The sequence below is a fragment of the Myotis nattereri genome (assembly GCF_964212035.1).
Source record: "Myotis nattereri genome assembly, chromosome: X".
Lineage (NCBI taxonomy): Eukaryota > Metazoa > Chordata > Mammalia > Chiroptera > Vespertilionidae > Myotis > Myotis nattereri.
In genome coordinates this window covers 2237559-2251384 of record NC_138078.1, presented here as the reverse complement: position 1 = coordinate 2251384, position 13826 = coordinate 2237559, and the positions used below count along the sequence as shown (strand labels likewise).

Genomic DNA, 13826 nt, shown 5'->3' with positions numbered 1-13826 from the left:
CAGTCACACAGGGGAACCAAACGCAGTCACACGGGGGATCCACACGTAGACACACGGGGGAGCCACACACAGTCACACGGGATCCACGCACAGTCACACGGGGATCCATGCGTAGACACACGGGGAATCCACGGGCAGCCACACGGCGTGCCACGGGCGGGTTTTCGGTGTTTCCACGCGCTCTCTGCTCCCCCAGCGTGTGTCGGTCACCGGAACGACAGCCTCGACACGCGCCCTACCTGAGGGTCTTGTTTCCGTAGCAGCCGGGGTCGCCGATGCCCAGGTCGTCCGCCACGATCAGGACAAAGTTGGGCCTGGAGGGCGCACGGCTCTGGGCCTCCCACAGGCCCAGCAGCAGGAGCAGCAGGCGCCTCATCGTCCTGCAACGTGAAGGGGAGGAGCCGTGAGGCACGCGGCCGGGGTGGGACCCTTCGCCGGCCGCTCCCGGACCGCCCTCCCCGCCCCCCCAGGTTTCAGAGAGGACACCGTCCCCGGCGACGGCAAAGGCGTGCGTCCTCCCCCCCCCGACCCCCCCCCCTCCTGCGTGCGTCTCTTTCCAAGCAAATCCTCTCCTCCTCCTCGGACAGCGGTGTCGCCGAGGGTGCACCCTGGGCCAGAACGCAGGTTCAGATGGAAGGAACGGAGACAGGGCCGGCCGCCTCCTGCCGTCTCGCTATGGAAGGTGGGCCCAGCCATTAGCTAAACGTTCTCCGCGGGGACCCCGGGAGGACAAGTGTGTCATGGAGATCACGTGGCCCGTCTGGCTGGTGTGGCTCAGTGGTGGAGGTCACGGCACAGTCCCCAGGTCAGGGCACAGGCCCGGGTTGCAGGCTCAATCCCCAGTGGGGGGTGTGCAGGAGGCGGCCGATTCATGTTCCTCTCTCCTCGATGACGTTTGTCTCTCTCTCTCTCTCTCTCTCTCTCCCTTCCTCTCTGAAATGAATAAACACATATTTAAGCCCTGGCTGGTTTGGCTCAGTGGATAGAGCATCGGCCTGCAGACTGAAGGGTCCCAGGTTCGATTCCCGGTCAAGGGCACAGGCCCGGGTTGTGGGCTCGATCCCCAGTAGGGGGCGTGCAGGAGGCGGCCGATCCATGATTCTCTCTCAACATGGATGTTTCTCTCTCTCTTTCCCTTTCTCTCTAAAAATCAGTAAGAACATATTAAAAAAATTACAAATTCCTCACCCTGACCAGCTGGTGTGGCTCAATGGCTGAGCATCGACCTAGAAACCAGGAGGTCCCGGGTGCGATTCCCGGTCCAGGGCACATGCCCGGGTTGCGGGCTCGATCCCCAGTAGGGGGCGTGCAGGAGGCAGCCGATCCGTGATTCTCTCTCATCACTGATGTCTCTCTCTCCCTCCCTCTCCCTTCCTGTCTGAAATCAATAAAAATAACGCCTGCCGCTTAAGGTGACGGGTCCTCTCCAGGCCCCATCCTCACCGTCAGTGGGGTCCCCTCGTGCCTGGGGCCAGGGGACCCTGGAAAAACGCATCCCAAGCGCCTGTGCTTCCTGGTGAGAGGCTGGGACCAGCACCAGAATATCGACGCCGAAATGACGCCCAGGAGGGCGAAGGCCTGTGAATCATGATGGATGGCTCTATTAGTTTCCCAGTCGCCCCGGCAACGGCTGGCCATTCATTGTCCCCCAGACGAGCCTGGCGTTGGCATGAGGAGGCCTGGGGTGGGGGGTGCCCTCGAGCCCAATTAAGAACAGCGCTCGAACGTGAACGATTTTTTCTCCACGCCGCCCGGAATCCCACGGCCTGTGAATTAAATCCCCGTCTCGGGCGGCCAGACCTCACCTGCGCCCCCAGGCGTGGCTTCTGCAAGGTGTTCAGGGATGCGTTTCAAACGGCGGAAACAGAGTTCGTTTATAAAGGGTGTCCCAAAATTCACGCAAGAAGTAATTTTGATAGAAAACATGGGTTTATCAATAAAAATTGTAAATTTTTTATTGATTCATAAAGCAGACAGTCTAGGGTTTATGTATGGAACAGCCCATCGGGTCCATGGCCTCCCCGGCTTTGCTGGCACAGACGCAAAACCGCGGTCTCCATTGGTCTTCCTGGTCCCTGCTCCTGGGCCATCATTGGTACTTGGTGATGCTGATCGAATCGAAGGGATTGACATCAAAGGGCAACAGATATTAGAATCTGACTCAATAAGCCAAGTCCAATCAGGCTTTTATTTTTGCTGCCGTTGTTGTTAATGCTCACGCAGAATTCAAATCTTGCGTGTGCCGGGAGCCGGTCCATCCTTGCTGTTTCAAGGGACCTGGCATATATGGCATCCTGTTCTTAATATGTTTGCTCCCCATCTTAGCGCTATGTGTTTTAACCAAGGTCACCTCTCTGAGAAAGGTTGTTTCCCCAGGTAGGGATTTTCCCCTGAAGTCAGGGAGGGAATAAAACCCCTTAACTAAGTGCCAGGCGGGTAATTAATCACTTTAACTACAAACAATCATGCTTAAGCTACATAATCTTTACTCCCTGGAATGGAGATAAGAAACGCCCTAACCTTTGGAATAGAGATTGATAGGATTGAATCAACTGGTATAAATACAGATGTAACAAGACAACAGGACACAGAACCTACACAGAACCTAGAGACAGAAGAACTTCGCTGGAGAGAACATGGCAAAAGATCCTGGACAGAACCTGGCTACAGAACCTAGAGACAGAACCTACAGAACCTGGCAATAGAACCAGGCAAGAGAACCCAACCATGCTGATCAACTGAACGCTGCCTCTGTGTCATCCCTTCTTCGCCGACTCCGTCCTCACCTTTGGGGACCCCTGGACCTGCTGGGGTTGGACCCCAGCAGCGTGAATTTTGGGACACCCTTTACGAGCACTTGCCCACCCCACGAAACGTGCCCCCAGCCGTCCAAACCACGGCGCGTTAACTTCGGATAAACAATACCCTCCCCCTCCCCTCCCCCCTTAAAAAACTAAATTACTTTTCGGAACGTGGCCCATCAGGCCCAAAGGCAAGACGAGACGCTATTCCGAGAAAGCCGCCGTTCCCGAAATAGACATGCAATGAAGGAGGGAGCGCGAGGCAAAAAGGGCATTTTCATCACCGGAGACGTAATTACATGAGCGCGCGTTCATCACAGGAAAATTCCCACCGCGGCCGGGGTGATGCTGTGGGTCTATGGCAGCCGTTCTCAACCTGTGGGTCGCGACCCCTTTGGCGGTCGAACGACCCTTTCCCAGGGGTCGCCTGAGACCATCCTGCCTATCAGATATTTCCATGACGATTCATCACGGTAGCAACACTGCAGAGATGCAGTAGCAACGAAAATAATTGCATGGTTGGGGGTCCCCACAACATGAGGAACTGTATTGAAAGGGCCGGAAGGTTGAGAACCCACTGGTCTGTGGGGTCGGAGGCAAAATGGCTCATTGAGAACAGGGCGAAACCCGCACTGCAAACCGCATTTTTGTTTACGGAGAAAAAAAACACGCAGCTTTTGTTCAATTCAAGCGACGGAGGGCAAATGAAATTCCCATACACGTCCTGCTTTAAATTCATAAAGGAAAAAAAAAAACGTCTGCCCGGCCAGTGTGGCTTAGTGGTTGGGCTCCAACCTAGGAACCAGGAGGTCAGGGTTCGATTCCTGGTCAAGGGCACAGGCCCGGGTTGCGGGCTCCATCCCCAGCAGGGGGCGTGCAGGAGGCAGCTGATCCGTGATTCTCTCTCATCATCATGGATGTTTCTGTCCCCCTCCCCGTCTCCCTTCCTCTCTGACATCAATAAAAGCATCGTATATAAGAAAAGAACAGCCTAATATGCTAAGTGTCAGGTCGACCAGCCGGCTGTTCAACCAATCGAAGTGTATTATGCTAATGATATGCTAAGGCCACTCAACCAGTCGCTATGATGTGCACTGACCACCAGGGGGCAGAGAGTCAACCGTTTGATCAGTCGCTATGACGTGCACTGACCACCAGGGGGCAGACGCTCCTACCGGTAGGTTAGCTTGCTGCTGGGGTCCTGCACTGGTGGGGTCCCTCGGCCTGGCCTGCACCCTCTCCCAATCCGGGACCCCTCGGGGGATGTCGGAGAGCCGGTTTCGGCCCCATCCCTGCAGGCCAGGCCGAGGGACCCCACCGGTGAATGAATCCGTGCACCAGGCCTCTAGTACCAACTATAATTGAATCAGCGACATGAATTTAGGAATATTAACAAAGAAAACTTGTTTTTTAAATCTTCATCCAAGGATATGTTTTTTTCAATTTTTTAAATATATTTTTATTGATTTCATAGAGGGAGGGAAAGGGAGAGAGAGACGGGAACACCAATGATGAGAGAGAATCATGCATCGGCTGCCTCCTGCACGCCCCCTACTGGGGATGGAGCCTGCAACCCGGGCATGTGACCTGGACCGGGAATCGAACCCTGGCCTCCTGGTTCACAGGTCGACGCTCAATCACTGAGCCACGCTGGCCGGCCGGGCCAGACACTGACATTTAGACGAAACCTAACATATGCCTCCAAACCATGTATTAATGTCTACATCCATCGTTTATAACACAAAGTATAACCCCACCCGGTAAAGAGCGTTCGCAGGGAACATGACATTAGAGGGAAATGTCGTATAGATTCCTGTAAACGTAGACCTCGCTTTATTGGCGTGACGCTCCCAGCGACCATGCCCTCGGTCCGTCCGTGTCCCACTAACGCTGTCGCTCCCCCGCGAGCTGGCATTTGAAACCGCAATCCGTCTCCCCGCGTGGCTTTTCCTGTCCGATTCCCTCCCGCCGTCTGGAGGACACACCCGCTGGGCAGGCTCCCCCCGCTGTGCCTGCACCCCGACCTCGCCTGGCAAGACTCCGGCCCCGTGGCCGTGGGTGCGAGCCCTTGTGAGGCGGGAAAGAGCGGAATCCTTTTCCTTTCTGTCGCCCACACCTTTTATTTACAGAATACAGGCTCTGCATTTATTAAAGAAGTTTGCCCAGCCGGCCGGCGTGGCTCAGGGGTTGAGCACCGTCCTAGGAACCAGGAGGTCACAGTTCGATTCCCGGTCAAGGGCACATGCCCGGGTTGCAGGCTCGACCCCCAGTAGGGGGCGTGCAGGAGGCAGCCGATCCGTGATTCTCTCTCATCATGGATGTTTCTTTCTCTCTCTCCCTCTCTGAAATCAATAAAAAAAAAAAGTGACCGTCCGACCGGTAGCTATGACGCGCACTGACCACCAGGGGGCAGACGCTCAACGCACAGACCTGGAAACATGGAACAGACTGATGGGTCTCAGAGCGAAGAGGGGAGGGGGGAGGGCGGGAAGAGATTAACCAAAGATCTTATATTCCAGCGGTTCTCAACCTGTGGGTTGCAACCCCTTTGGCGGTCGAACGACCCTTTCACAGGGGTCGCCTAAGACCATCCTGCATATCAGATATTTCCATGATGATTCACAACAGTAGCAACATGACAGTGATGAAACAGCAACGAAAATAATTTTATGGTTGGGTCACAACATGAGGAATTGTATTAAAGGGCCGGAAGGTTGAGAACCACTGTTATATGCACACTAGAGGCCCGGTGCACGAATTCGTGCACCAGTGGGGTCCCTCGGCCTGGCCTGCGGGGATCAGGCCGAAAACGGCTCTTCGACATCCCCCGAGGGGTCCCGGATGGTGAGAGGGTGCAGGCCAGGCCGAGGGACCCCAGCAGTACACGAATCCGTGCACCAGCTTCTAGTGTCCTATATAATAAAAGCCTAATATGCTAAGTGTCTAGTTGTCCATTCAACCAATCAAAGCATAATATGCTAATGAGATGCTAAGGCCGCTCAACCGCCTGCTATGACATGCACTGACCACCAGGGGGCAGAGAGTCAACAGGTCGACCAGTTGCTATGCTGTGCTCTGTCCACCAGGGGGCAGACAGTGACTGGTCAACCAGTCGCTATGACGTGCACTGACCACCAGGGGGCAGACCCTCTGGTAGGTGAGCTTGCTGCTGGGGTCCAGCCGATCTGGACTGAGCGAGACGGGCCGGACACGCCCTGGAGTCCTCCCGCGTCCCTCCCCAGCCCCCATCATGCACCAGTGGGGTCCGTCGGCCTGGCCCGCATCCTCTCGCAATCCAAGCTGAGGGACGCCCTCTGAGTGCATGAATTTCGTGCACCCGGCCTCTAGTATTTGATAAAACGAAGAAGAAGAAAGGAAGGAAATAGACTTTAAGAAATCAGCTTGGAGGCCCTTTGTCAGACGCTTGCTATTTTGTGCTCACTCCCCCCGGGTGAGCCAGAAATCACAGAAACCGCATCTAAAGGGATTCCGTGACCACGCCTGTCACACAGGAACACCACCTGCAGGAGGAAACGGCCACAGAGGGACCCCTAAAGGCTCATCTGTGCTCAAAAGACGTTTTTCAAAATAATATGAGGGAGGTTCTCAGACCGGAGTGTCTTGGAACCCCCGGGGGTCATTTCCGTTGGGTGGGTGGGGATTGCTGGGGTCTGGCCTGCAACCAGAGTACATGCCTTTGCCCAGAATCGAACCTACAACCGTTCAGTCCACGGGGTGATGTTCTGTCCACTGAGCCAAATTGGCTAGGTGGGTGTTTTTATTTATTACGTTTTTATTACTTTTTAGAGAAAGAAAAGGGAGAAGGATAGCTCTCCCCTGCCGGCCTGATCGCCCCTAACTGCTCTCCCCTGCCGGCCTAATCGCCCTTAACTGCTCTCCCCTGCCGGCCTGATCACCCCTAACTGCCCTCCCCTGCCAGCCTGATTGCCCCTAACTGCTCTCCCCTGCCGGCCTGATCACCCCTAACTGCCCTCCCCTGCCAGCCTGATCGCCCCTAACTGCCCTCCCCTGCCAGCCTGATCGCCCCTAACCGCTCTCCCCTGCCGGCCTGATTGCCCCTAACCGCTCTCCCCTGCCAGCCTGATCGCCCCTAACTGCTCTCTCCTGCCGGCCTGATCGCCCCTAACTGCTCTCCCCTGCCGGCCTGATCACCCCTAACTGCTCTCCCCTGCCGGCCTGATCACCCCTAACCGCTCTCCCCTGCCGGTCTGATCACCCCTAACTGCCCTCCCCTGCCAGCCTGATCCCCCTAACTGCTCTCCCCTGCCAGCCTGATCATCCCTAACCACTTCTGCCTAAGCCCCCGCCACCATGGCTTTGTCCGGAAGGAGGACCAGAAGACGGCCGGTCTATCTGGTCTAATTAGCATCGTACACTTTTATGAGTATAGACACCCTTGAAATGTCAGGGTAACTTCTAACTTCCCTTTTTTCCAGACCCTCCAAGGCACAATGCACCAGGGCAGAGACCACCATCTCCTCATCGTCACTGAGCTAATTGTTGACTGTCAACCGTCCTGCACCCACCTGTGTGAAAGAATCACATGTCTATCATTGTACTTTCTATCCAATCCCAGAGCTCCCCCGCCCCCCAACCTCACCGCCCTAACCCATCCCCAGTGGAGTTCATGTAACCCACCACGTCCCCTCTGACCGTAGTAACGTGGAAAACACGGGGAAAAAACGCCCTTGTCCAGAGCATTGTCCCAATCGGTGGAGGTGCTGCCTCCCGGCCATCGTCCACAGTTTGGCTCAAATCGACTCACGACGATTAAGTACAGGTTTGGGTGTTTTGTTCTGTTTTACGTTAACATTTACGGAGGCCCCTGGCGGCTGGCTGAGGATGGGTGAGCTATCCCCTGATCTCATTTAGACTCAGGGCGTAATTGTAATTTTCAGAGGGCCCATCGGTGACCTGACATTTCAGATGGAGAGCTACGGAAATGAGGGTGATTACCCTCATTGACACGCTGCATAAGGCGAATGGCTCATTTGCAAAGCTGCACGGGCCAGGCGGTTACGTTCCTCATGAGTCCTACTGTGCGCCAACCACCCAGACTCTGTACCCGTGCCCATGTGGGGGCGAGGGGGGGGGTGTTTGCAGGGTCTGGTTCTTGCTAAGGCCATGACCCTGGGGTGTGTCTGTCCACACCCCACAGAATGTGACCTTCACAGATGGTTCCCTAAAGCATCTCTCATATTCTTCACCCTTCACCTCTCTGTGCATGGCCTCGCCTTACGAACCCCGGTTTTCAGGATGGCAAGTCCAATAAGCGGGGTTTGATGTCACCCTGGGGCCTGGTGGTTGGCAGATGGGTCTTCAAAACCTTCATATACAAACACACACACACACACACACTCTCTCACACACAAACACACACACACACACACACACACACACACACACTAGAGGCCCGGTGCACGAAATTCATGCATGGAAGATGGGACCCTCAGTGCAGCCTGCACCCTCTCACAATCCAGAACCCCTTGGGGGATGTCCGACAGCCGGTTTAGGCCCGATCCCACACTTCCCTCTTGCAATCCGGGACTGCTGGTTCCAGAACTGCTTCCCTGCCTGTCGGATCGCTCCAAACTGGTCTGTCTGCTTGGCTCATCACTCCTAAACGCTCGCCTGCCTGCCTGTCTGATCGCCCCTAACTGGTCTGCCTGCTTGGCTGATCACTCCTAAATGCTCGCCTGCTGGCCTGATCGCCCCTAACCACTCTCCTGCCTGCCTGATCGCCCCAAACCACCCGCCTGCCTGCCTGATTGCCCCTAACCACTCTCCTGCCTGCCTGATCGCCCCAAACCACCCGCCTGCCTGCCTGATTGCCCCTAACCACCCGCCTGACTGATCGCCCCTAACCACTCACCCGCCTGCCTGATCGCCCCTAACCACTCGCCTACCTGCCTGATCGCCCCTAACTGCCTCTGCCTTGGCCCCTGCCATCGTGGTTTCATCCGGAAGGACGTCCGGAATGACATCCGGAAGGTCGTTCAGCTGCCCAGTCTAATTAGCATTTTACGTTTTTATTATTATAGATTTTTATTGATTTCAGAGAGGAAGGGGAAGAAAAAGAGATAGAAACATCCATGAGGAGAGAGAATCATTCATCAGCCGCCTCCTGCACGCCCCTTACTGGGGATCGAGCCCACAACCTGGGCACGTGCCCTTGACCGGGATCGAACCCGGAACCCTTCAGTCCACAGGCCGACGCTCCATCCACTGAGCCAAACTGGCTTGGGCTGGCCTTTACAACCTTCACATTTTACGCTCAAAAACGGCCATGCATTGAGTTTTTAAAATGTGCGAAGAACTTTAAAAGCGTCATTAATTGGCTAAACACCACTTTTGTTTGGCGGAACCAAGTCTCACGGTCTTTGCTTGGCAGACAAGCTGGCCTGGGCAACAAACACAGGAAGGGTTTTGACCGGCCAGTGTGGCTCAGTGGATAGAGCGTTGGCCTGCGGACTGAAGGGTCGCGGGTTCGATTCCAGTCAAGGGCACAGGCCCAGGTTGCAGGCTCCATCCCCAGTAGGGGGCGTGTAGGAGGCAGCCGATCCGTGATTCTCTCTCATCATGGATGTTTCTATCTCTCTCTCTCCCTCTCCCTTGTTCTCTGAAATCAATCAAAATATATTTTTTAAAATAAATTAAAAAGTCATAAACCAGGCAGGGTTTTCCGGACGGACCATAAGCATGCCTCTCTCTGCAGGCACAGGTTTGCGGGCAGGGCACGAGGAAGCCGGCCATGGGAGGACCCCCCTGCCCCCCAATTTCAGCCTTTCTTGTCTGTCACGGCCCCGTAAGTGGCATCTGACTGATGAGGGTGGTTTGTCAACGTCCGAGCGTGGCATTTAAACGATGATTTACGGGCGGATTCGTAATTCGTGGCTTTCCGTGGGAAAGTATTCAATCCTGGTAGCCAGGAGGGGATTTACGGCGGCGAGCGGGGGCTTTCCCGGGCGAACAGCTTTACAAATGACCTAACGCTTGATAAACAGCCCCAACCCCCAGCGCCCAGCGTCCACTGCCCAGCGCCCAGTGCCGTCTCATTGGTCAAAGCAACACCTTTCACAGCCACAGCAAAGCCCAGGACCTTGGTCTCAGATGTCAGCCTGGCAGCTGGGGACAGTGTGAGCACGTGACCCAAACCACAGGGCTCAGTCCCATTGGGGGTCGAGCCCAGAAGCCGGGCCTGTGCCCTTGACCAGAATTCGAACCCGGGACCTCCTGGTTTATAGGCCGACGCTCATCCACAGAGCCATGCCAGCCAGGTGAGAAGTCTTTTAAATGGGTGCTCACCTCCATCGGGGTTGGGTGTGATACCCACTAAAGGACCCAGAAATTTGGCTCAGTGGATAGAGCGTCGGCCTGCGGACTCAAGGGTCCCGGGTTCGATTCCGGTCAAGGGCACGGACGTCGGTTGCAGGCTCCTCCCAGGCCTGGGCCCTGGTCGGGGCCGTGTGTGTAGGAGGCAACTCATCGATGTGTTGCTCTCACATCGATGTTTCTCTCTGTCTTTCTTTTCTTTCCATTTTTTAAAATATATTTTTTATTGATTTCAGAGAGGAAGGGAGAGGGAGAGAGATAGAAACATCCATGATGAGAGAGAATCATGGATTGGCTGCCTCCCGCACGCCCCCCCAATGGGGATCGAGCCTGCAACCCGGGCATGTGCCCTTGACCAGGATTCGAACCCGGGACCCTTCAGTCTGCAGGCCGACGTTCTATCCACTGAGCCACACCGGCCAGGGCTCTCTCTGTCTTTCCCTCTCTCTTCCTCGCTCTCTAAAAATCAATGAGAAAATATCCTGGGGTGAGAATTATTAATAATAATAATAATAATAATAATAATAAAAGACCCGGAAACTGAGTTGGGGGAGCTCTGGGCATCTTCATCGGTCTGTTTGGGGCTTTTGGTCTCCCCGACATTTTATGGAGACAGCGCAGCCGTTCATTCACGTCCTGATCTCCTCACCTTTTCCCAACCTCCCCAACGTCCCTTTGAAAGTCAGGGTGTGGCATAGTGGATAGAGAGTCGGCCTGCGGATGGAAGAGTCCCGGGTTCGATTCCCAGTCAAGGGCACAGGCCCGGGGTGCCGGCTCGATCCCCAGCGGGGGGCGTGCAGGAGGCAGCCGATGTGTGATTCTCTCTCATCGTGGATGTCTCTCTCTCTCTCTCTCTCTCTCCCTTCCTCTCTGAAGTCAATACAAATAAATTTAAAAAAAAAAAATGTTGTGACTCATTGGCCGGGATGGTACATGTTACGGGTGAAAAAAATGGGACTCGGGAGAGAGCAGGAACTCGGCACTGTCAACCCACAGATAACGGCCCCGAAACGGGCGGCACCCCAAGTGCGCGGGACATGACAGGGCCCTGGCTCCGTCACCCGGACGGACGGACGGACGGACGGACAGATGACGCCCCGGGACACGGGGGGCACGCTGCAGGCTGAGCCAAGCAAGGCCGAGAGAAGCCGGCAGGTCAAGGCCGATCCAATGGGAGGCGGGGGACGGGGGGGGGGGGGCCCACACCCTGTCTGCTCCCCGCCCCCCGCCCTGTGCAAAGGAGAGAAAGATGCTCAACTCACCTCCCGCTCAGAGCCTCCTGCCAGCAACGCTCGCTGCCCGGGGACCCGGCCGGCGTCCCCCCCACACGTCCAGGCCTCGGCCAACAGTCAGGCGCCCCGCGCCCGCCGTGGGTGTGAGGGTCCATGGGGAACCTCGAGGCCCCTCGGCCAGCCTGTCACCTGGCGGCCATGTGACCCTGCCTGTCAGCTGACCTGCCTTCCGGGACTCCCCCTCCCGTGCATGACACCTGAGACGCCCGCCCCCCGGCCCCCCCCCATCCTGTGCAGATGCGGGAGCTCCCCTGTGCCCGGGGCACGCATTCCTGCTGCACAGGCCGGGACAGGACGGATCCTGGCGCTGCCTCCCGGGCAGGAGACAGGCTCCACGCCCAGCTACTCAGAAACGAGGAGGGAGCCGGCCGGCGCAGCTCAGGGCTTGAGCGTCGACCTACCAACCAAGAGGTCAGGGTTCGGTTCCCAGTCAAGGGCACAGGTCCGGGTTGCAGGCTCGGCCCCTGGTAGGAACGTGCAGGGGGCAGCCGGTGCATGATTCTCTCTCATCGTTAGTATTTCTCCTCTCTCTCTCTCCCTTCCTCTCTGAAACGTCTTGCTTTTTAAAAATCTATACCAATAAAACGGTAATATGCTAATTAGACCGCACATCTTCCGGACATCCTTCCGGACAAAGCCACGGTGGCAGGGACCTAGGCAGAGGCAGTTAGGGTAAGATCAGGCCAGCAGGGGAGGGCAGTGAGGGGCGATCAGGCTGGCATGGGAGGGCAGTTAGGGGCGATCAGGCCGGCAGGGGAGGGCAGTTAGGGGCGATCAGGCCGGCAGGGGAGGGCCGTTAGGGGTGATCATACTGGCAGGGGAGGGCAGTTAGGGGCGATCAGGCCAGCAGGGGAGGGCAGTTAGGGGCGATCAGGCCGGCAGGGGAGGGCAGTGAGGGGCGATCAGGCCAGCAGGGGAGGGCAGTGAGGGGCGATCAGGCCGGCAGGGGAGGGCCGTTAGGGGCGATCAGGCCGGCAGGGGAGGGCAGTGAGGGGCGATCATACTGGCAGGGGAGAGCAGTTAGGGGCGATCAGGCCGGCAGGGGAGGGCACTTAAGGGTGTCATTCCCCGAGGGGTCCTGGATGGAGAGGGTGCAGGCCGGGCTGAGGGACGCTCCCCCCGCATGCACGAATTTCGTGCACCAGGCCTGCAGTACATATATATTTTTCAAAAGGTGGAAACAAAGCAAACATCCATCAGCAGAAGAACAGACAAGCACATGGGGGTCCGTGCCCACCGTGGAATAGTACACAGCCAGGAAAAAGGTGCCGCTGGGACACACGGGACAACTTGGCTGGTCCCCGAGCCCGTGATGGTGAGAGGAGGCAGCCAGACACAAAAGGCCACACCCTGTGTGATTCCACTTACTTTTTATTTATTTTAAAACATTTTTTAAAATTTATTTCAGAGAGGAAGGGGGAGAGAGAGAGAGAGAGAGAGAGAGAGAGAAACATCCATGATGAGAGAGAATCACAGATCGGCTGCCTCCTGCACGCGCCCGACTGGGGATCGAGCCCCCAACCCGGGCGTGTGCCCTTGACCGGAAATCGAACCCGGGACCCTTCCATCCGCAGGCCGACGCTCTATCCACTGAACCACACTGGCCAGGGCAGGCACGACTTTTTAATTCTATTTCGGGGGGGGGGGGCGATAAAAACGTTGTAGAACTAGAGAGACAGCGGTTGGACGAGGTGGATGAATGTACTACGAAATGTCTCCGCGTTGTACAGTCTACAATTTAATTTTGGGGGAACTGATTTTCCAGGTTGTTTTCAGAGAGACGGGGAGAGACCAACGGTACGTACGTACGTGCAAACACTGCAGAATCGGAGCAGAAGGCAAACATGACTGTCTCCAGGCACGGGGCGCCTCCCACCGCCGGCACCCAGAGCTACGGGTCACGCCCGCCAGACTCACAAAACACGTTCGCCCTGTTTGCAAGGCAACGAGGCAACGGGTCCCGGGGCCTGCACCCCTGGACACCCCTTTATGCGCCCCGGCGAGGTGCGACGCAGCTCCGTTCCCTCCCTGCCACCCCGAGCCTGTGACTCACGCACCCTCCGGGCCCCGGCCGGCCCCGGGGACACCAGGCCACCCCCCGGGTGAGCGCGTCCCTCCCTGAGACGAACCTGCGATGACAGGTTGCTCAAACCCGTTCGCATCCCGGCCCACGGGGAGTGAGTCCGGCTCCTGACATGTCCGTCATCTCCCGTGGCCTGGAATGCCCGCGGAGGCGGTGCACATCCCTGGGCACGCGTCACCGGCCCGCAGGACACGGCGGCGGGCGGAAGAGGTTTCGTTTTTTTTATTAATCCTCACCCGAGGATATTTTCCCGTGGATTTTAGGGAGAGTGGAAGGGAGAGGGAGAGACAGAGAGAG

The 13826-nt window shown here is 56.6% G+C and overlaps 1 protein-coding gene across 2 annotated transcripts in view; it reads right to left on the bottom strand.

Moving 5' to 3' along the window:
* Positions 1-13826, bottom strand: part of STS (steroid sulfatase) — a 189908-nt gene that overhangs the window by 159706 nt on the left and 16376 nt on the right. For both annotated transcript variants that reach the window (XM_081080908.1, XM_081080907.1), the window contains exon 2: positions 240-380. In XM_081080908.1, coding sequence (XP_080937034.1) covers positions 240-380 — 141 coding nt within the window. The remainder of the gene's footprint in view (positions 1-239; positions 381-13826) is intronic.